The sequence below is a fragment of the Lipomyces chichibuensis genome (genome assembly GCF_038497645.1).
Source record: "Lipomyces chichibuensis strain CBS 12929 unplaced genomic scaffold V1513scaffold_2, whole genome shotgun sequence".
Lineage (NCBI taxonomy): Eukaryota > Fungi > Ascomycota > Lipomycetes > Lipomycetales > Lipomycetaceae > Lipomyces > Lipomyces chichibuensis.
This window is the reverse complement of record NW_027117454.1, coordinates 333,457-354,183: the sequence shown is the minus strand read 5'-3', so window position 1 is coordinate 354,183 and position 20,727 is coordinate 333,457. Positions and strand designations below refer to the sequence as shown.

The 20,727-nt window shown below is 47.5% G+C and overlaps 7 protein-coding genes across 7 annotated transcripts; 4 read left to right on the top strand and 3 right to left on the bottom strand.

The window, feature by feature from the left end:
* Positions 1-56: 56 nt before the first annotated feature.
* Positions 57-1,870, bottom strand: V1513DRAFT_436290 (uncharacterized protein). The gene has a single exon (XM_066896759.1). The coding sequence runs from the start codon at positions 1,646-1,648 to the stop codon at positions 500-502; it is 1,149 nt and encodes a 382-aa protein (XP_066756182.1). The 5' UTR covers positions 1,649-1,870; the 3' UTR covers positions 57-499.
* Positions 1,871-2,606: 736 nt separating this feature from the next.
* V1513DRAFT_482461 (cation efflux protein) lies at positions 2,607-4,636 on the bottom strand. The gene is made up of 3 exons (XM_066900391.1): positions 4,262-4,636; positions 3,568-4,197; positions 2,607-3,515 (listed from the first exon to the last, which is right to left on the bottom strand). Exons 2-3 carry the CDS (start codon positions 4,184-4,186, stop codon positions 2,815-2,817), a joined length of 1,320 nt encoding a protein of 439 aa, XP_066756181.1. The 5' UTR covers positions 4,187-4,197; positions 4,262-4,636; the 3' UTR covers positions 2,607-2,814.
* On the top strand, positions 4,637-6,469 carry V1513DRAFT_436284 (uncharacterized protein). Its single transcript, XM_066896758.1, has 5 exons — positions 4,637-4,937; positions 5,018-5,208; positions 5,263-5,510; positions 5,558-6,037; positions 6,090-6,469. Exons 1-5 carry the CDS (start codon positions 4,724-4,726, stop codon positions 6,337-6,339), a joined length of 1,383 nt encoding a protein of 460 aa, XP_066756180.1. The 5' UTR covers positions 4,637-4,723; the 3' UTR covers positions 6,340-6,469.
* Positions 6,470-7,614: 1,145 nt separating this feature from the next.
* V1513DRAFT_436282 (uncharacterized protein) lies at positions 7,615-9,783 on the top strand. The gene has a single exon (XM_066896757.1). It carries the CDS (start codon positions 7,789-7,791, stop codon positions 9,484-9,486), a length of 1,698 nt encoding a protein of 565 aa, XP_066756179.1. The 5' UTR covers positions 7,615-7,788; the 3' UTR covers positions 9,487-9,783.
* A 130-nt stretch (positions 9,784-9,913) lies between these two features.
* Positions 9,914-16,290, top strand: V1513DRAFT_436281 (uncharacterized protein). Its single transcript, XM_066896756.1, has 5 exons — positions 9,914-11,769; positions 11,833-15,495; positions 15,550-15,711; positions 15,763-15,922; positions 15,980-16,290. The coding sequence occupies exons 1-5, from the start codon at positions 10,086-10,088 to the stop codon at positions 15,996-15,998; spliced, it is 5,688 nt and encodes a 1,895-aa protein (XP_066756178.1). The 5' UTR covers positions 9,914-10,085; the 3' UTR covers positions 15,999-16,290.
* V1513DRAFT_436279 (mitochondrial inner membrane protein-domain-containing protein) lies at positions 16,291-18,566 on the top strand. Its single transcript, XM_066896755.1, has 2 exons — positions 16,291-16,657; positions 16,718-18,566. The coding sequence occupies exons 1-2, from the start codon at positions 16,583-16,585 to the stop codon at positions 18,443-18,445; spliced, it is 1,803 nt and encodes a 600-aa protein (XP_066756177.1). The 5' UTR covers positions 16,291-16,582; the 3' UTR covers positions 18,446-18,566.
* Positions 18,567-18,580: 14 nt separating this feature from the next.
* V1513DRAFT_422666 (major facilitator superfamily domain-containing protein) lies at positions 18,581-20,125 on the bottom strand (the record flags this gene model as incomplete). The annotated part of the gene is made up of 2 exons (XM_066895989.1): positions 18,581-19,954; positions 20,009-20,125. 2 exons carry the CDS (start codon positions 20,123-20,125, stop codon positions 18,581-18,583), a joined length of 1,491 nt encoding a protein of 496 aa, XP_066756176.1.
* Between the last annotated feature and the right edge of the window lie 602 nt (positions 20,126-20,727).

Below are 20,727 nucleotides of genomic sequence, written 5' to 3'. Positions count from 1 at the left end.
TTGAGCTTTACGCGTTGGTTTTGTGTGTTGGATATTTCGCATTCATGTCTTGCATATTATTTGGTATTTAATGTATTGCTATTCAGGTTTGGTAGTAAAGTTACAAAAATTGCACGACATCGTCGTACAAGACGGCATCCTGAATATTCTCATTGGAACGTTTGGCGACTGTCGTGACCATGAAGCCAATCCATTAATGATTGTGATCGCTGCCTTGAAAGAACGCGACTCGGAAAGTTATATCAAAAGAAACCTCATTAATTTCCACACCGATGTCATAGACAAGCCGTTGCCAATATACAATATACACCCGCAATTTCAAACAAACACCTAAAAACATGACCCAGTTCCCTGATGCGTGTACAACCCAATACAATTTCACTAAACTCACAATATCGATGATAATACCACTATTACAAATCAAGCTCTGCCTTTCGTTGATATTCTTTTGATCGACCAACCCAATGCACGGAACGCAAATGCAAACAAATCAATATAATTATATATACTCCGAGACCATCGGTGGCGACGACGCGCGCAACTCGAAATTAGGCATCTTTGTCCGCGGTTCGTCTTCCACTACTCCGCGGAGTAGTCCGAGATGACTAACGTCTGCAATCCTTGTAAGATCCCACATGCCCATGGACGAATTCGTGCTGATATCTTCGTCGAACAAGAGGCCATAACCCGACCTATTCCGCTTCTCGCCTCCATAGCCATAGGCGGTGGTGTATTCGTCCTTGCCTTCGGTCTGTCGCCGTGGGACAGCAACTGATAAGCTCGCAAGACCGAAGTCCATGAGCATCGGTTTGCCAGACAACGCTCCAACAAGAGCGTTACTGCCTGCACCGTGGGTCACAAGTATGACGACCGTGTCACCGGTGGCAGGACCAGCATAAGCCCCGACGAGATTGGTGAGACCGATTGAAAATCGTGTATACATGGTTTTCCACCTTTCGCCGTACTCGCCTGACCGTCCAAAAGCATTGAGAGGCCACGTGAGGTCGAGAATGTTGCCCGAGCCGTTTGAGATTAGCCACGACACGGAAGACGCGGCAAGGGACGAGTGTCCATCTTCTGGCGGGGGTGATATGCTTGCGAAATAATCGGGAGTAAGCCACTCTCCTAGGAATGAGTCGACTCGGATTTTGAGATTTATCGTGGACGAGGAGGAGGATGGGGGAGCCATAGAAATCAGCTGTTGGGCAATGTAATGTGCAGTCATAGCACAGCGCAAGAATGGTGACGTATGGATATAGACAGTCAGCGGGCGTGAAGAGGAGGAAGCGGACTGTGATACCGAGGCGACAGAGGAATTCATAGTCAGGGATGCCGATGACGCATCAGTACCAACAGAAGAAGACAGTGACGCGTCCGAAATTCGCGATGCCGGGCTCAAATCTCGCGCGGTCATTTTGGGCATGGGTCGTGGACTTATAGATGCGGTATTGTCCAGGGTGTTGTCAATGGAGGAATCAACAGACGCAGCTATTTCAGTCCCGATGGCACGTCCCAAAGCAGCAGCTTCGAGAATACCAGACTCCGAAAGTGGCGGGTCATATGGAGTAGGCGATGAGTCCCTCCATGATAGGTCCTTCGTGTCTAGTCGGGTAGAATGTCGGGCGACAATAATGCGCTTAAGAGGCATTGTAATCGAAAAAAAAATAACACCTTGGGGAATGAAAAATGAATGCTAGTTTCTGAAGTATTGGTCAATGTCGCATTCAAAGACGACTTATAAATAATAATATGCAGGCTCAGGGTCAGGCACCAGAGTGAAAATGACTCTGGCCTGAGTTGGGCCGAGGTCTAAATATTTGAAGGCGAAAGGACGGGTTTATCACGGGGAGTGAGGGAAAGAAGTTTCGCGTAGAAATGAACACGAGATTATTATTACACATAGGAAACCCTTATTTGCCAAGACCACCACTAACGCATGGGACAAGATAATTCCACGTAAGACCCGCTCCGACCTGTCATTTTCACGTGTAAATTTCCACACATGTGCCGATGAGCTGTGCCCACATCTACGCAGTGTAAAAGATCCTGGCAATACCAACATCTGACGTACGTAATTAACATCACGGCCCATTACCCATTCCGGTCAATTCAGCCTCAGGCAATAAATAGCATCGCGTCAGAAAACAATCATAGCACACTTCACTAACCTGTTTTTAGTTACTTTCATTCTCGCTAGCTATTGTTATCTACTTCACTGTGCTAAGTTATGATAATATTACAACCTATTTTTGCCTAACTTGCTATTTCATTTTAAGGATAACTAATAACATGCTGCACGAAAATGGACCGGCACGGCAACAACAGTCATAATGCGATACGATACGCACGGGACACAAATTCTCGAAAGTGTTATTCTAATCATTCGGGGGCCGGTCCAAACCCGATTTGTGATCTTAGACATTTCCAACTACTGCATCTGTCTGACTCACGACCCTTTTTTATTTCTTTTTTTTTTTTGGTCAGGTGCCAAAAGTGAGTTTATAATGGATTCCTGTTTCACATGGACAAGAACTTTATAATCAATCATATGACAATAATGAGGGACGGGGCAACAAAATACCTATTTGAGTAGTAAACACAAACAACAACATTAACTTATTAGTTAACTTATATAATTTTATATTAACTAACCTAACATAACTACTTTAAAGTAATAACCAAATTTCCCATGGGTAACAAACTTTTGACAATAAAGATTAACACCCAAAAAGTGATAACTACATAATACACACCTACAACAAATATATCAATATTGACACCCATCATATGCTATGATACACCCATAATATGCTATTAGTGCTTCACAGACGACGCACGATCCACCTGAATGAACAAATCTGTAGCACTCTTTAATGCACCGCATATCCGAGCCTCGACCTTCTGTCGCACTACTGCCGCATCCGCCTCTTCAGAAACCTGCACGTGAATAATTCCTCGGACAGCACCCGAAGTTCCGTCACCGGTAGGCCAGAACCGTGGGAGTGAATAGCCGACTACACCAGGAACAGTAGCTACGTCGTTCAGAGCGTCTCTCAGAACATACTCCTGTTCTGAAGTAAGTGATAAGAGAAGTGAATTTGCCGACGATATAACTAACGGTACCGCAGACATGAAGATTAGAATCGAAATGAATAAAGATGCCAAAGGGTCAAATCCAGGCCAGCCAAAATAAGAAGTAAGAGCTGTCGACACAATCACGCCGACTGATCCTAATGTGTCAGCCAAGATATGCAAGAATAAGCCGTGCATATTCTCGTTGTGCGTTTGTCGAGCTTTTTCTTTCTCAGTGTCATGGTCATCGGCGCAGGAAAATGTAGATGATGGCGGAATGATCGGTTTCTCGCCTATGGAAGGCGACGAAAAAGGATCGTCAGTGCTCTTGCTATCATGGCTGTCATGGTGCTCGTGACTACTTTCATGCAAATGTGAATTGGAAGAATGCTCTGAGTGAGAGTGCGAGTGCGAGTGCGAATGCGAATGCGAATGCGAATGCCCTGAACCCAGAATTAGCCAAATGCATATAACCAAAATTGATCAAATACACACCATGCCCAACATGTCCGTGGTTAAACGCGACTATACCAACCAAATTGACAATCAGACCTAAGAAACTAACAACCAATAGCTCCGTAACCCTTTCAATCACAACCGGTCTCCATATCCGTTCGACTGCCTCAACCACAATTCCTGCTGAAATTCCAACAAGCAGTATCCCATTAATGAATCCAGATAGTGACTCAACTTTACCGAGACCATATGGGAAACTAGCCGATGGGGGCCATTTGGCCATCACACTCGCTAATAACCCGACTAATAACGCCACGCAATCCAATAGCATGTGTATACTATCAGACAATAACCCCAAGGAATGCGATAATAGCGAATATATAAACTGAACCAGCATAAACGTGAAATTGAGTACCAAAAACAGGAATATACTCCGTGTGTCCGAATGAGCAAGCATCGTCTGCACTAACAACACTGGCTGTCTGATTAATGACAGCGACAGTTCGGTCACCTCATCAGAACTCTTCGTAGATGGCGTTGATGATGGAAACGTAGCTGTAGAAGTTATCAGCGGAGACGGTCGTAGTCGTATCGTTGATGAACTCGAATTGCGAGTGTGCTGATGCACACTGTGATAATGATTGTGCGACTCCGACATCTTGATCTAAACTAAATAGTCGTTAGACAATCTCCAAACTACCACGACGTAAGTAATTAAAATCAAGCAACTCACTAATAACAAGTCGTTTCAAACGAGTGCAAAAACCACTACCTCGGAACCAACCAGCAAGGTTACCGCAGAATGTGAAGGGCTTCGAATGATAAAGCCCTCCCAAACCTGCTCGATCAGTTCGGTAGACTTATGGTCACCAAAGATATAACCAAACAACAATTGGACAGAGTAAACAAGTTAATCCGCTACTAAAGCGATCACCGGTGACGAGGAATCGATGTGCTCTCTTGGAATAGACGGACGACCAAGCGGCGCAACACACATCCCAATTAGGAGCACGTGTCACCGGAACAAGTTTAGCGCGTTCTTCGTCCTAACACCCACCTAGGTAAATCGTTAAAGTTTATACATCGGGCCCAACTTCTCTCTTTCCCCATAAGTTATCGCTGACTTTACAAAACACCAACCTGCACGCGCAGCGAACCTGGGTTCCATTGCTGCGAATTGACATCGAAACGACGAATGGCAATTAGCACGACAGTGGCGATATGCCTGGTGGCATATTTCTTGATTCCCGCGATGTTGTACTTGCTAGTGCCGCGGGACCCAACAATTAATCCGAGAAAGCGTGCCATTGTGCTGGTGCTGGGGGACATAGGACGGTCACCACGGATGCAGTATCATGTTCTCAGTCTAGTCGAGACAGGATTTTTGGTGGACTTTGTGGGGTATACAGGTATGCACGTTTTAACTCGGACCAGATCGGCCAGTTTGTTGGGATCAGGCGCTCTGAGGCTGATATGCGGTTCTTGACAGAAACTGCCCCGCTACAGTCAATTACCGAGAATCCGGACATTAAAATACATGAGGTCAAGCCTGCTGAAAAATTACGCCTACCCAGGGGTCTCCCGTTCGTTGTTGTGGCGGCGGTTAAGGTCATGTATCTCACAAAGCAACTTTACCAGATTCTGCGATCATTGAAAAATGCTGAGTATCTATTGGTACAGGTAAGGTAGATACAACTGCGTAATTGGAGACGCATTGTTAATTGCTGCCATTAGAATCCTCCGTCATTGCCGACAATGTTCGTCTGCTACATTTTCAGCACCTTCATATCTCGACGGACGAGATATATCATTGATTGGCACAACATTGGCTACACCGTTTTAGCACTGAAACTAGCATCAGAGAAGAACATGCTAGTACGGATTAGCAAGTGGTATGAACACTGGTTCTGCAGATACGCGTTTGCGCATTTTTGCGTCACAAGAGTCATGGCTGAAGTTTTGGTGCGTGACTTCAAGATCAAGTAAGTTGATCCTATGCAACCGGATCAAAGTTGCTAACGCGATTAAGCGCATTCCGTATTATTCCGTTACCAGACCGCCCGGCTATTCAGTTCCAGCCATTGTCAGTGGAAACGAAGGCAAATCTGTTTTCGACCAGCCCGATATTTTCTGGATTTAACCCGGCGACGGATAAGCTTGTCATTACATCCACGTCATACACACCTGATGAAGATCTCACAGTCCTTCTGGATGCTCTGTCACAGTACGACAGTAGTTCAATACTGGAGAAGCCACTTCCTAAGATCCTTACAGTGGTGACAGGCCAGGGCCCTCTCCAAGAGCAATTTCTCAGTGAAGTTTCGAAGAGGTCGTGGAGTAATGTTCAATTGCGGACAGTTTGGCTTCCCGCGGAGGAGTATCCCGTCGTTATTGGTGCCGCGGATATTGGGGTATCGCTGCATTTGTCGACGTCGGGGTGGGATTTACCTATGAAGGTCGTGGATATGTTTGGATGTGGTGTTCCTGTTATTGCACGCAATTTCCCAGCGTAAGTCCAATTTATGTAATAAATCTGAATTATAATGTGCTAACAATATTAGATTATCCGAGTTAGTAGTATCCAATCGCAACGGTTTGATATTCAATACTTCCGACGACCTAGCGAAACAGTTAATAGACGTCTTCACAACACCGCAATTGCTACGAACCATACAGAAAGGCGCCGTGGTGGAGTGCGGCAATAGATGGAGTGAGATGTGGCGCATTACTGCTGGTCCAGTTTTCCATATTCCGAATCGCGAGGATTTGACTGAAGTCGAAAGTAGTAGCAGTAGTGATGACGAATACTAAATTTATGAACTGTTTATTGTATGGCTGCTGCTGATGACGAACTTTGGGGAACTGCACACTTGGCATGTGCTTATTGTTGGTCTTTGCATTGGTTATTGTCTTGTATATATTTATAGGTTTACTTGAGATTCTTTTTAGTAATTCTCGGATTCACGCGGACCGAGTCTATTGCGCAGAAAGCCTACCCGATCGGAAAGCGCGCTACCTACATCAATTGTAGTTGTGTGTGCATCAACGCTCGAATGAATACAGGGTAAATTCAGTATTCATACTCAAACACTGTATCTTCGCGAAGGGTACGGCCTGGCTTTGGACCGGCAGGTAAAACAGCCAATCTGATCCAGGCTTGAAAAAATAGCTTGGGCGAGGCAGTTTGCGCCACTTAGTTATGATATGACATCAAGTCTGCACGCGTGGGCTAATATGCTGTGGTACGGCTTACAGAATGGTGTGTAATTTATGCTGCCCGGGAGATCCGTGCGACTTACTTATCGTGGATGAATGCCATTAGATTTGGACAATGTCTCCAATCAAACACTTCAATGTGCAGAGCACGAAGATGTGAATGCCGTCAGTCCCTCACCTGGGCGCTGCCTTTGATTATGAAGCTCGCAGATTGAGAGAATGTCATACGTTGTCGAGGTTGAGGATGAAGCGCCGAAGTCCAGATTTTGTGGTTCTAGAGTGAAATGGAGTAGCTAGACCCCAGTTACGATAGGCCACTAGTCAGGAGTCTAAAGAGCTGTTCTAGTGCAGAGGTGAACGCGATCAGCCGAGCTGAATAGTTCTGACCCTATGTGTTATAACCCCGTTACTTGTGAATGTATCGCAGCGTCCTGGAAGACGCGAACGTCACCGTGCTATGAGGAGGTGTGTTTGTTCTTTCTACACGACCGTTGGAAACTCAGGTTATGCCAATTATCGACTTAGGAGGAAGTGGCCATGAGCCCGCGCATGCCGGCAATGTTGGAAACCGTATCTACATGTTGCTGTCGCCATTTCAGCAGTCGGTGTGGCTTCCTTTAAAGGACTGAGGCAAGGCGTACTACGCGGCCGGAGCGAAAGCTGATGACCAGAATGATGTTAAGAGCCAAATAAATGCAGCAGTCTGTCGTCGAATACAATAGGCCTTTTGAAGATGTGAAGTTAAGGACCTAGACGTCACACTGTGCTTGCTCATCAGCAGATCCGTCATTGTACATAAATCCTTATAAATCCCTTAACCGATGCCAGTTTCCAATGAGGGTTATGGTTGGGGTGTTAATTGACCAGTCACTTTGTACTTTCCATCAGGCGTTGTAACTGGGACAGCATGGTGCGTTTCTGATCTAAACTCACAAGAAACTTTAGCGCAGGGTATATATATGATCCTGAAGCACGCCGAGCCAAAGACCTCGACAGACTCTACCGACTATAAAAGTTCGCACTCGTGGCCAGATACATAGAATTATGTTTCGCAGCTCCAGTGCTCTATACGCACATATAACATGTCCGGTGTTGCCACGTTGTCGACTCCCGCACTGTCTGTTTAGCCATGGACAGCAGCACCATTTTCCTCCCGTTGAACGACCTGTAAGGAAGCGACAGATTACCAACAGTGCTAGTACAGCCAGCAGCTGTGTAAATACTGGAAAAGAAAGCGATTCTAGCAGATTATCAACAATCCAATCCGCTAGAGGCAAGAAGAATTCCTTGGCACTCAGAGAAACGGCAAAGCGTACTTCCGAATCAAACACCCTTCCGACAACGCCCACGAAGAGAGCGCGACAACAAGTGTCACTATCTTCAAAATCGACAAAGTCGACAGTGGCGACATCAAGTTTGACAGCGTCTGAAGATGAAGCAAAGGATTCGTCAGTGGTGTACATATTACCGGTCAAGCCACATCCGCCTGCACTACACTCGCAACGATTGCAACTGGCGACTGCGCTGGCGAAGGCATTGCGTGACAAGAAACTAAGCACGACACCAAATAATGCGGCGAGCGCGAAGGAACTTGAGATTGCCAGCAGGACTACGTCCGTTACGTACGCGAACACTATGAAGCAACATATTATAAGTCTGGGTAAGAGAGGGAAACAGCCAGAAAAAGTGGAAAACGAGGCGAAGGAGGTATTAACCGAGAGAATCTTGGAGTATCTTCCGCAATTTGTACATAAAGAATGGCAGCTCGAGGAAAATAAGTATATGACTGCATTGCCTAGCGAAAATGATATCGATGAAGCTAGAGCTGCAGCCGCAAGTGGATATGAAATCTGCGACAGATGCACCCGTTATTTCATGGTTGGAGCAGATGGTCAAGCCGAATGTGTGCATCATTGGGGCAAGCCTTATCGCGTAAAGGGCTCAGACAAAAGGTTTAGCTGCTGCGGCGAAACGGAAGGTATGACCGCCGGCTGCAGAACTTCTCCGAAGCACGTATTCCGAATCACGCATTATCCAAGATTAGCAGTGATGAACCCGTTCAGAAAAGCAGCAAGTGGAGACAAGTTTCCCGCAGCGGTTGCTCTAGATTGTGAAATGGGATACACGACTCTGGGAACTGAACTGATTCGACTTACAATTTTGGAGTTCCCATCGAACAAAGTCTTATACGACAGTTTAGTTAAGCCTATCGGCGACGTGATCGATCTTAATACACGGTATTCTGGTGTCACATCTGTCGACGAACCTGGTATTCCAACTTTTGATGCAGCAATGAAAACAGTTTTGGAGAATTATATAGGCTCAGAAACCATTCTTATCGGCCATGGCTTGGAAAATGATCTCGCTGTAATGAGGTTGTGCCACCAAAAAGTTATTGATACGTCTATATTATTTCCGCTCGATAATCCTGAACTAGTGTCTCGAGGTTATAAGAGGAGTTTGAAGTCCCTTGCTTCTTCATGGCTAAAGCGTGACATTCAGGTCTCTTCCAGGACGTCAGCTGTTGTCCAGTCGACGACGGTGGAAGTTGTTAGCGAAAACGGTGGAGCCGGCTTTGATGGTAGTGTGCCTAGTTCAGTAGCGGCACCTGAGGCATTTACTTTGAAGCTGGAAGGTCATGATAGCATTGAGGACGCTAAAGCGGCTGCAGACTTGGTTGCGCTGAAAGCCAAATTCATGTTGGCTCTGCAGGACCAAAGGCATGCAGCGGCGACTTCCTAAGTTTCTATATGAGTTGGCATTAAATAAGTTTGTACATAATTAAAATTATAAGGGGCGTGGCGTTTGTGGATCTCATATATTGCATATAGGATTGTACATCTAGACAGGTTTGGTAGACTGATATGTATATATGAAAGCATGATGAGCCAACTATATGTCATTAATTGTTAATAATGATGTATTTATCTATATTAAGTGTGTCTGATGTGTTTCGTGAGTCAATCGACTGCAGAGTTGTAGTCGGATTTTGGTAAGATCAGGGGCGCCGTCCTTCGAATAAATTGTATGGATGTATGGCTTAAGCGGCGAGAAGTTTCTTATTTCAACTCGCAAACGTAGCAATTTCCACAGTTAGGGCTGGACTGGGTTTGAGAGACCTTATGATTGAGATTGTCCCAACGATCGGAGCTTCCTCAAAGAAGTTTATTTGTCATTGTTGTTCCCAGAAACTCGTTACCACTACCGATTGTGAGATATTATTAGAGCGACGTCAACATTTGTCCCTAATCAGTACTTGGTGTTTGTAAACGGCGAGTAGCCGTTAAGTGAATGTGACCTCTGGAGCTGCCGAAGTTGTATGTCTGCGATTGTAGGCGACAATGGCGTCTTCAGTGGCATCGCATACCCCACCCATCAAGGATAAGCCGTCTGCTGTTCGGCACTTTCTAGATCGGCCAACTGCACAGCGAAATGTCCCGATTCACCTACATCGATCGGTTTCATCTGGAACCGCATCAACAGCGTCATCTGCGGCTTCGACCCTGTCGGCTTCTAAAGCATCAAATGTACAGTCACCTACAGCTATGGAGATTATTTCCATGGTGGGCACGAATGGCGATCACAATAGCACTGCAAATGGATCTGGTCAGCGTAGTAACAAGAGCGGACTGAACCGATCATCGTCTATGCGCGGACCGCGCGCTCCGGCAGTCGAGCTCAATGCTGCGTCGCTAAGTCACGTACGACGTCTTTTAAGGCAATTACTTCAAGAACTTCATCTTCCGGGTCCTGCTACGGTAGAGCAATGGGAACGAGCTTTGCTTCCGATATTGTTGCAAGCAACGGATGATCTAGATCCGGATATAAGAGCAGGCGATGAAATCGATGTAAGAAGATTCGTCAAGATCAAGCGAATACCAGGCGCCACACCGGACGATACAGTATACTTATCCGGAGTCGTTTTTACGAAGAATCTTGCACTCAAGTCTATGCTAAGAGAGATTACGTCGCCGAAGGTTATGCTGCTTGCTTTTCCGTTGGAGTACCGTAAGGATGAGGACTCGAATGAGAAAGGACGTGCCAATCTGGCATCTACAAGCACTGCTGCTTCGACTGCTGCACCTGCTGATAATACTGATGGCAATTTATCAACCGTCAATGGATCATCGAACTCAATAGGCAAACACTTCTCTGTAGACACCGAGCCGATGCACTTTATGTCACTGGAACCGGTCATGGCGAAAGAGAAGGACGAACTTCAAGAACTCGTGGATGGTATAGCCGCGCTCCGGCCCCAAATTTTGCTCACAGAACGCGGAGTATCGGGCTATGCTCTTCAACTGCTTCAGAGGAAAAATATTGCAGTGGCATACAACGTCAATCCCAATGTCATACGGGCTGTTGCACGCTCAACACAGGCTGACATTGTGATATCCGCGAGGACCTTTAAGAAAGATAAGGATGATGGCAAAGTTCCCGTGTCCCCACCCCGAGTTGGCACGTGCGAGCATTTCTCTGTCAAAACCTATGTTCTAGATGACATGAGGAAGAAGACTTTCATTTTTATGTCAGGATGTCCGCCTCAATTGGCTAGCACAATTGTACTCCGTGGCGGGGATATGGAAATACTGCGTCAGATCAAAATCATTACGAAGTTTATGATTTATGTTGTTTACAATCTCAAGCTGGAAACTTGCCTAATGCGTGACGAATTTGTGTTCATGCCAGCACCGGCGGCATCTATGTACTATTCCCAGAGAACCAAAAAGAGGTTGCTGAATCAAGGATCTGGTCCTCCGCCAGAGGATAAAGAAGATGAGGAAGACGCTGATGGATCAGGGTATTACGATTCGTTGGTTCAGCTCCACAGTTCAAGAATTGTCTCTACGTCACCATTTGTTCAGATTCCGCAGCCCTATTTATTATGGAAGGCGCGCCAGGTTGAGCGACGCTTACAGGCGTTGCTGAAGGATACTGAAGAATTCGAGAAGAGGGAAGTGGAGGAAATGGATGAGAAAGATGAGAACGCAGAGAATGAAAAGACACTCTCGGCTGAGGTTTCAGGTAAGTGAACTTGAATTGCTCGCAGCTGTCGTCTACCCTTCTAACGAGTAATAATCCAATCAGAATCGCGAACTCCTGAGTCTGGTGTAGACAATCTCATCGAGGAAACTACTTCTGAGGATAATGCCGCGACTTCTGGTGCGGAGCAGGCAGTCCTGGAACTTGTAAAGCTTGATATGTTCATGCACCTTCCCGGAGGTGGCAAGAAAGTCGTTCAACAAGTCCGGCGGGCGATTCTGGAGCTCGAGCATGATAAATTGGAGTATGTCTCGCTAATTCAAAAGCGGCAATGGGAGGCATATCTCTCTCAAGCAACGCGATACTTATTCGATCCTTTTGCCTACCAACATATCACCATCCTCTACTCCCTTGTGTGTGAAATTACTACGGCTCCTTGTACTGGTCCAGAGTTGGTGTCCATTGAGTACTATCGTGATGGAGACTGCACATTAGGTCAATTTATCGAAGGGATATGCGATAATGTGGACCAAAGATGCTCAGACGGATGTTCCTATACTCTGGCTCAGCATTATCGATCGTATGTACATGGAAATGGTAGGATTACCGTTCGTGTCGGACCACTTCCATGTCGGATTCCCGGTATGGAGAACACAATCTTGATGTGGTCGCACTGCAATGTATGTAGCACAACACTTCCGGCGCTTCCAATGTCGGAGAATACTTGGAAGTATTCCTTTGGAAAGTATCTCGAGCTATCATTTTGGTCATCACCATTATCCCTACGAGCCGATGTTTGCCCGCATGATATACACAAGGATCATGTGCGGGTCTTTGGGTTGCGTGGACTGGTCGTCAAATTTGAATATGCCCCAATCGAACTCTTAGAGATTGCATCTCCGCGGACGCGTTTACTTTGGAAACCACAAATTGATGTAAGGCTGCGTGCCCAAGAATACGACGCTATCGAGGAGCGCATTAACAAGTTTTTCGATTCCGTTGTCGCGCGTCTAGATTCAGTTCGCATCGAAGATTTCTCATCGTCCGATCGCACTGAAGATTGCAAAGCTAGAGTCGAGTTATTACGAGATCGCGCAACCAGGGAGCATCAAGATCTTCATGACATGCTGCAAACAATCTACGTGAAGTCTTCATATCGGGCATATTTGCCGCTCAACGCTGTTGTCAGGTCACTGCAGGAACGAGTCGTCCAGTGGGACCTCGAGTTCGCCGATTTTGATCGAAGTTTCTTTCCGTCAGAGAAGGATATTGCTCGGCTGACGGCCATGCAGTTAAAGAAAATGTTCTTGGAACGGGATACGTCGACAACTTCGCTCGTTAATGACGACTCTAGTGCGGATTTGGCGGCTGCTACCGATTTAAGTTCTGCCGTGGAGTTAATGCCAGTTTTGTCGGAACGCGATGAGACGAGCCTAGAGACTACACCGCTTCCGAGCTCTGCCATGACACCTTCGGAGTATCTTGGTTCCCCGGAGTATGCTCCATCGGGATTTCCGTCACCTGGACTATCTACGATCACGAAGTCTGACGCGATTCATGAAATACTAGCCAAGAGACCAAGTATACCGGGATCCCTACCCAAAGAAGGGCTCTCCTCAAATATGGCAAGTATAGAGTCTGCGCAAACAGGCGAACCTTCAACTACGGAGTCGATTCATAAGCCGGAAACTTTTCGTGAAGCGTCGACGAATGGCGATAAGACACGCTTGGAAGCATCTGAGAATGAAGAGGCTAAAATGACTCTTACACGGACCCCGACAGATAATAGCGATGTGTCTGGTATGGCTCCATTATCAGCTACGGCGACAAATGTGTCGACAGCTAGTACGGAAACATTGACTCCGAGTACCACAACTCCAAGTGCTGATTCATCTGCGACTGTTACTGCCGTACCAGCGAGATTGACCACAATGCGACGCAAGTATCATCCTGACCGTATCGTGCTGCCACCGCCATTTAAGCATCGATTCACGCAAGGAACTACACGCGAGCTTGCTCGTCAGTTACAGCTCAGTCGTGGCGGGGGAAGCGATACTCATGTACAGTCTTCTTCCAGTGGAGGTATAGGTCACAGCAAAGTTATATCTCTTGCGCGTCATTTTGATCAGCTATCTCGCGAATTTGAGAAAGAACGTGCTCGTGAACGAAAGAAGTTGGCAGCTGGAAGATTACGTGCTGTGGGAACGTCGAAACCAATCGTCGAAGTTTACAGAACCATTGAAGACGCTGTCGTTGAAGAGGATGATGACGAGTCTGGACCAGATGACGGTGCACAATCGGAGGATGATATCTTGTCAGACTCCGGAACAATTGGCCGAAGGGGCAAGCATCGGCGTGGCCGACGCTCGATTGATGCCAGGAAGCGCGATCCACTGTCATCTGGCAAAGATAAGACTAGTTCTGAGGTACAACCAAGCAGTTCGATGACTTCAATTGGAGACGGTTCAGAATCCGACCAGCGAGGTCATTCGTCGCAACCAAGTCTCGATTTTGGTATTGAGGGCAATACGCCGGTTATTTCACCCTCTGAAACCATCAAGTCACCTACAACTCCCAGCTACTTTGAGCTGGATCACGAGCCTAGTCAAGGGTCTGGTGGTGAATCAAAGAACGTCACTTATGAACCTTCCATGCTGCAGTCGGTTGAACCGCCACCCACACAGGACCAGAATCAGGAGCAGTCCTCACAAGAGCGAGATCTGCAACAGCAGGTTATTCCAGCTGAGATGCAGCTTAAGCAACATCCTCAGCCGTCCACACAAGGGCAACAGAGCCAACCTCAACCGGCATCCATTGGTGATCATACCTTCCATCAAGAGCTGCCTCCTGGACCAGAAAAGGTTTCGCTAATGACGATGCTTTCCAATTTTTGGGCAGATAGGTCGGCTAGTGGATGGAAGCCGCTTGACTACCCGCTGCAGCCTTCGGAACATATCTTCATGGATTCCGATGTTATTGTTCGTGAAGATGAGCCGTCTTCTTTGATTGCGTTTTGCCTCTCTTCGTCAGACTATCTTGAGAAGCTGCACCAGATTCGCAAAGCTGATGCCCAGGCGTACGATGAGTCGAGCTCTTCCGATGATGAAGTGAAACCAGTGACGACCTCTCAACCGAATAAGCAGTTCTACGCACGTCAGAGGTCTGAGAGCGAACCGGCAACGCCTGCAAGTCCCCCTCACGGTGGTAATTCCAAAACTCGTGAAGATCTTCGTCGCTGGCTCTTGAAAGAGACTGGTACGCATTTAAAGTATCAGTTCCAAGAAGGTTCCGCCAAGTTGTCGTGTAAGATCTTTTATGCGGAGCTCTTCGACGCTTTCCGGACGTTATGTGGCTGTGAAGAGAGTTACATTCAGTCATTGTCACGGTGCGTGAAGTGGGATTCGACTGGCGGTAAATCAGGATCGGCGTTTTTGAAGACTTTGGATGATCGGTTGGTCGTGAAACAGCTGTCGCCATCTGAGCTCGACGCGTTTATCAACTTTGCTCCGTCTTATTTCCAGTATATGGCGCAGGTGTTCTTTCACGATCTTCCGTCTGTGATTGCGAAAATTATGGGATTTTATCAGGTCCAAGTGCGGAACCCTATTACGAACAAGTCTATGAAGATGGATATCATTGTAATGGAGAATCTGTTTTATGATCGAAAGCTGTCCAGAATCTTCGATTTGAAGGGATCAATGCGGAATCGGCACGTGGAGCAGACCGGTAAGGCGAACGAGGTCTTGTTGGATGAGAATATGGTTGAATGTAAGTCTCATTTCTGATGAAACGCTCTCCTCAAGCTAGTACTAAAGTCCGCAGATATATTTGAGTCGCCCTTATTTGTCCGTGAATATTCAAAAAAGATTCTACGTGCGTCGTTGTGGAATGACACGCTTTTCTTGGCGAAGATGAATGTTATGGATTATTCGTTGGTTATAGCGATTGACCCTGAGCGACATCAGCTGGTCGTTGGCATTATTGGTATGTGCTCCTCGCAGACGATGTTTGGCACTCATCTAACGTTGGTTTCAGACTGTCTTCGAACATTTACGTGGGACAAGAAGCTTGAGAGTTGGGTCAAAGAACGCGGATTGGTAGGTGGCGGAGGCAAAGTGCCAACGGTCGTCACCCCGAGACAGTATAAGAACAGATTTAGAGAAGCTATGGAACGGTATATTCTTATGGTGCCAGAGTACGTGTTCACCCTCCTCTGAGACAAATCGATTTAGTCTTTGCTAACTGGTATTAGTTTCTGGCATCAACTATAAATCTTGCATTATGATCTACATTTATTTACAGCATTTACGATATGGTCAGGGTATTTTGGTAGTTTTTTTTTCCGCCCACATGGAGTATTCGGTCATTTGTAGCTTGGCTATTTCACTTGGTCTTCTTTGTCGGCGGGGGATGTAATGGTTGTTCTATGGGTTGATCTTTTCAAACACTCACGATTTTCATGAATAACCTGGATTACTTGGATTTTGAATGTAATATAGGGACAAGATCTTAGAGATATTTTTCAATCGTAATACATGTACTGGGTGCGTATCTAATAACTCTTACAATGCTTTCATGCACTTGCAAATTTGGTAGTGACGACGAAAACGAAAGTACCGCAAGCCACTCCAAGAGGGTTAGGGATTCGCGGGGGCATGCAATTGGTTCTTCACAGCGCAACACCAAATCGAAGTGCAGATCACGGGCCTTTTGAAGTAAGTGCAAATCCACCGACACAGCCAGCAATAATTCATTATTCATCACGTACAACGACGGTATCAGCAACGAAGAACTTAACGTTTAGCTGAGACTGTCAGATACTAAATTGTCTGGGAAGAACGCGATAAGAAATAAGATGCTGCGGATCACGAGTGCACGAGTTGTTTCGCAGCAACACCAAGTGGTTGCGTCGCGGCTTCTTCATTCTTCGGTAAGTTCGACATACAATGCTTTCAATGAGACGAGATGACAATTGCTGACAAATGAATAGGTGGCGCGGTGGAATGTCACGAATGTGCGGCCGACTTCAGTGCCGGGATCCTCGAGCCCGACGGCACCAATCGAGAACCCGACTCCCGCGACGCCATCTACACCCAATTTATCCAGCTCCGCGAGCAGTGGAACTCCGCCGCCGCCGCCTGGTCCATCTTCAGAACCAAAGAAGAGGTATGCGTTTCGCAAATTCCTTCTCGGGGTGAGTGTCCTTGGCGCTATTGTTTATGGCGGTGGAGTCTGGTTTGCCCTCCAAAACGACAATTTCCACGATTTTTACACGGAATACATCCCTTTTGGGGAGCGAATTGTCATGATCATCGAAGAGCGTGAATTTCAACGGCGGTTCCCCAATGCAGGGAGAAAACCTTTGGAGGATGACCAGCCGAGGGTGACTGTGCATCGTGGTGGAGCGACGTGGAAGATGGTCGGGGATGACTATAAGGGACCCAGTACTGGGCCTCATGTTTCTGCTGTTCCGAAGGATAAGGGTGAGCAGAAGGCTGCGACGCAGAAGGACATTGTTCCTGCGCCGGTCACACCGGTCCCTGCTCCGGCAGTTGCTTCGCCGGCTCCTGAGCCAACGAAACAGGAACCGTTAGTGATTAAGGAGACCCTGCTCCCAAAGCTCCCTAAATTTGTGTTCGATGGCACGATTGACCCCTCGCTCGAGAACGTGGTCATCTCGATCAACGGTCTTTTCACAGCGTTGTCCACGGCCGGTGCTGCTGGTCCTGAAGAACTCGGCGCGCTTGCGGCGAGTTTGGGAGAAGTGTCGAATAAGTTTGTGAAGTTGAAGGCTAAGTACGAGAGTGAGTTGACGGAAAATTTGAATCAACAGGCGCTCGTTTTTGCGCTGCAGAATGAGAAGCAGGAGGCGGATTACAAGCAGCAGCTTGCGGCTGTGGACGAGAAGTGGCGGGAGGGTTATTTTGAGGAACGTCAGCGGATTATGGATATCTACAAGAAGCGGTTGATCGCTGAATTGAAGAAGTTTAATCAAGTTTACAGTGCCCGGCTCCGGAACGAGGTTGCGGCTGCGAACGCAGAGAAGGACAGGTTATTTGCCGAGAAGGTGGTCGAGACGGTCGAGAATGAACGTAACTCGCGGCTATCAAAGTTGAAAGAACTTAAGGCCGCGTTTGAGGACATAACGGCGCTGTCGGCTAAGGTTGACAGTCAACTCGAAATCGCGGAGAAGACAGCGGAGTTGCAGCTCGCGCTGGGATCGTTGACGAACGCGCTGCAGGCGCCATACACTGTCCCGCTTGCGCCTATTATTGCACGAATTAAGGAAGTTGGCGGGGAGGACCCGTTGATTGTGGCGGCTGTCGCTGCGGTCCCTGTGACGGCATACGACGGCGTCTTGACACCGGCGCAGCTCGCGGCACGGTTCAAGCTTCTTGCTCCTGAAATCCGCAAGGTGTCGTTGGTGCCTGTTGATGCTGGTGTCGCTGGCTTTTTCGGATCATGGTTGTTCTCCAAGTTATTATGGAAAAAGGAAGGAAAGCCAAAAGGAACCGATGTTGAGTCTGTTCTTGCACGGGCAGAGTCTGCGTTGATTGAAGGACAAGTATTCGAGGCGGTACGAGAAGTTAACTCGTTGGACGGATGGCGGAAGAAGTTGGCCGAGGATTGGCTGGCCGAGGGCCGGAAACGCACTGAGGTCGAGTTTTTGGCACGTGTTTTAGGAGAGGAGGGTAAAGTTTGGCAGTACGAATATTAAGTGAAGGTTAAAGAATGTGAGACGAAGAATAGAGTCATTTAAGCTTGTTAATAGATATATTAGTACTACTTTGTGAATTGCACTACATATTAGTTACTAGCCAAACATTCCGTTGGTGAAACAATATTGCGGTTACTATTTGTCGTCTTCGTCGACTTTCTTTTCGTATCCTTCATACTCTACGCCAACGTCACGAGACACAAACTCATCAATAGCCGCGTCGTCGTCACCCAATTGAGTGACGTCCCAGCCCTTCGACATGAGGTATTCCCTGAACCTGTCGTCTTCTGCGGCGATGACATCCTGTCCGATTCTCGGGAGGAGCGTGATGGCGAGAATGCCGGAGAAGATCGCGAGTGAGGAGGAGACCCAAAACGGTGCTTGTAGGCCCTTGACTGTAGATGCACCGCCGGCGTTGTTGATGATCACGGGGAAAACGTATGTGCCCACGAAGGCACCTATTTTGCCTGTCGCAGCCGCGATGCCGTAGTACTGTCCTCGTACTGCCGTTGCACAAGTTTTGGATGCGATTAAACCAATGCAATCGCCGGGGCCAAACTCACCGAGGGTCTGAAATATGCCATAGACAACTACGAAGGCAGCGATGTGGTTTTTGAGGTCTGAGTAGAGCCCAGCCATTATGTATCCGACAATGGCTTGGAGAATAACGCCGGTAGCGAGGGTGACGCGCGGGCCCAGGTAGTCTGCAGATAGCGCTCCGAGCATGGAGCCGGGTAGGTAGAACAAATTGAGGACGACATTCCACCCGAAAGCCTTGTAAAGGGAGTTGTCAGGGATGACGGCTGTGAGGATGGTGGTGGAGTATAGGCCGAACGAGTACGCCGAAAAGTCGTAGATAAACCAGATGATGGAGACGACGAATAGTCGGAACCAGTAAAAGCGAAGAATGAGGAGGTATGGCACGCTGCGAGCGCGCCGCATAGTGTTTTTTGTGAATTGCTCAGGCTCCTCGAGCTTCAGCCGGAGGTAAAAGATCGACAAGGGCGGGATTGCACCGAGACCGAGGGAGACGCGCCAGACGGTGGTGAGATGGTTCATGCCGCAAATCCAGAGCATGACGAGAGGAGTGAAGGCCGATACGACGAAACCAAAGTCGATCATGAAGTTTGTAAAGAGCACAAAATAACGATTGCGGTGGCCGGATTTGAGGTCGTTGGAGGCCTCTGCGCATGCGACGGACCCGGCGGGGTATTCGCCGCCGATACCGATGCCGATAAAGAAGCGGTAGGCAGTGAGGGCGGCTAGCATGCCGGGGATGGAGCCACCAGCGCCCCACGCACCAGAGCAGAGGATCGAGAAGATGATGAGGATGAGGGTGGCGATAATCATGCCATGCTTTCGGGAGTAATGGTCGGAGATGTAGCCGAAGGACAGCTGGCCGATGACTGTACCGACGAACGCGATAGATGAGACATTGCGGGTAGCCGGAGAATTTGCGTAGTCATGAGGGTAGAGGATCTTGAGGATAGTGTTGACGGAGCCGATGACCTGCAGTGTTTGTTATAAGCATGTGGTGATATTCAAGATTAGTTGGGGACTTACGTTATTGAGGTAGCCGTCGGAGAAGAGGCCGGCACCAGAGGCAACGATAGGCCAAAACTTGCCTTTCTGTTTATAAAAGGAGGCGGCGGTGTGGGTTTGCTCGACGGTGTCAGACATGTCGTTTTCCAGGGCCCGTTGACGAGTATGTGTGGTGGGGGACATGCGAAGAAAGTGGGTGGTGGGCACAGAAAGTGAACAGGAAAAAAATAGGGTGGCAGTTGAGTTAAGTATCTCAAAACCATTTGACTTCCAGGTAAAATCATGGGACAAGGAACTGAATCATGGACAACGAACCGATGAACAATTAAAGGACATCTGCTGGTCGATAATGGCGCCATTAGCTCGCACATGATCTCGACACAGGCCCTGATTGGCCGAAGATAGACACTGAAAGACAAATTGCTTGGTCTGGGTTTTTCGCGAGAAACGCTAAGGAAATACTCAACAGGTGAGTCCAGCGGAAGAAGAGTAAAAAGCGCGCGGCCCTATGTATTGAACCCTAACCCGGTGCACTGTTATACCGCCGCCCGCCAGGGGTAGGCATGCCGTAGTAGTCAATAAGTACTTCTCCCATGAATAAAGGGACTTCTGTTCATCTAACAGTCAGTATGTTATTGTTATTTTGTACGTGACATCAGACCGCACTTAGGATTCTAATTCTTACGTCATTTCAGACGCAGTAATGGATGAAGCAGTGAGATATTGGATTAGGGTACTGT

Bases quoted from the DNA above. Each gene is read 5' to 3' on its own strand.
- V1513DRAFT_436279 (XM_066896755.1), top strand. From the start codon at position 16,583: ATGCTGCGGATCACGAGTGCACGAGTTGTTTCGCAGCAACACCAAGTG. The intron at 16,658-16,717 runs GTAAGTTCGACA...ACAAATGAATAG, and splicing joins CGCGGCTTCTTCATTCTTCG to GTGGCGCGGTGGAATGTCAC.
- V1513DRAFT_482461 (XM_066900391.1), bottom strand. From the start codon at position 4,186: ATGTCGGAGTCGCACAATCATTATCACAGTGTGCATCAGCACACTCGC. The intron at 3,516-3,567 runs GTGTGTATTTGA...TTCTGGGTTCAG, and splicing joins CCACGGACATGTTGGGCATG to GGCATTCGCATTCGCATTCG.
- V1513DRAFT_436290 (XM_066896759.1), bottom strand. From the start codon at position 1,648: ATGCCTCTTAAGCGCATTATTGTCGCCCGACATTCTACCCGACTAGAC.
- V1513DRAFT_436281 (XM_066896756.1), top strand. From the start codon at position 10,086: ATGGCGTCTTCAGTGGCATCGCATACCCCACCCATCAAGGATAAGCCG. The intron at 11,770-11,832 runs GTAAGTGAACTT...TAATCCAATCAG, and splicing joins ACTCTCGGCTGAGGTTTCAG to AATCGCGAACTCCTGAGTCT. The intron at 15,712-15,762 runs GTATGTGCTCCT...CGTTGGTTTCAG, and splicing joins GCTGGTCGTTGGCATTATTG to ACTGTCTTCGAACATTTACG.
- V1513DRAFT_436282 (XM_066896757.1), top strand. From the start codon at position 7,789: ATGTTTCGCAGCTCCAGTGCTCTATACGCACATATAACATGTCCGGTG.
- V1513DRAFT_436284 (XM_066896758.1), top strand. From the start codon at position 4,724: ATGGCAATTAGCACGACAGTGGCGATATGCCTGGTGGCATATTTCTTG. The intron at 4,938-5,017 runs GTATGCACGTTT...GGTTCTTGACAG, and splicing joins GGACTTTGTGGGGTATACAG to AAACTGCCCCGCTACAGTCA. The intron at 5,209-5,262 runs GTAAGGTAGATA...TGCTGCCATTAG, and splicing joins CTGAGTATCTATTGGTACAG to AATCCTCCGTCATTGCCGAC.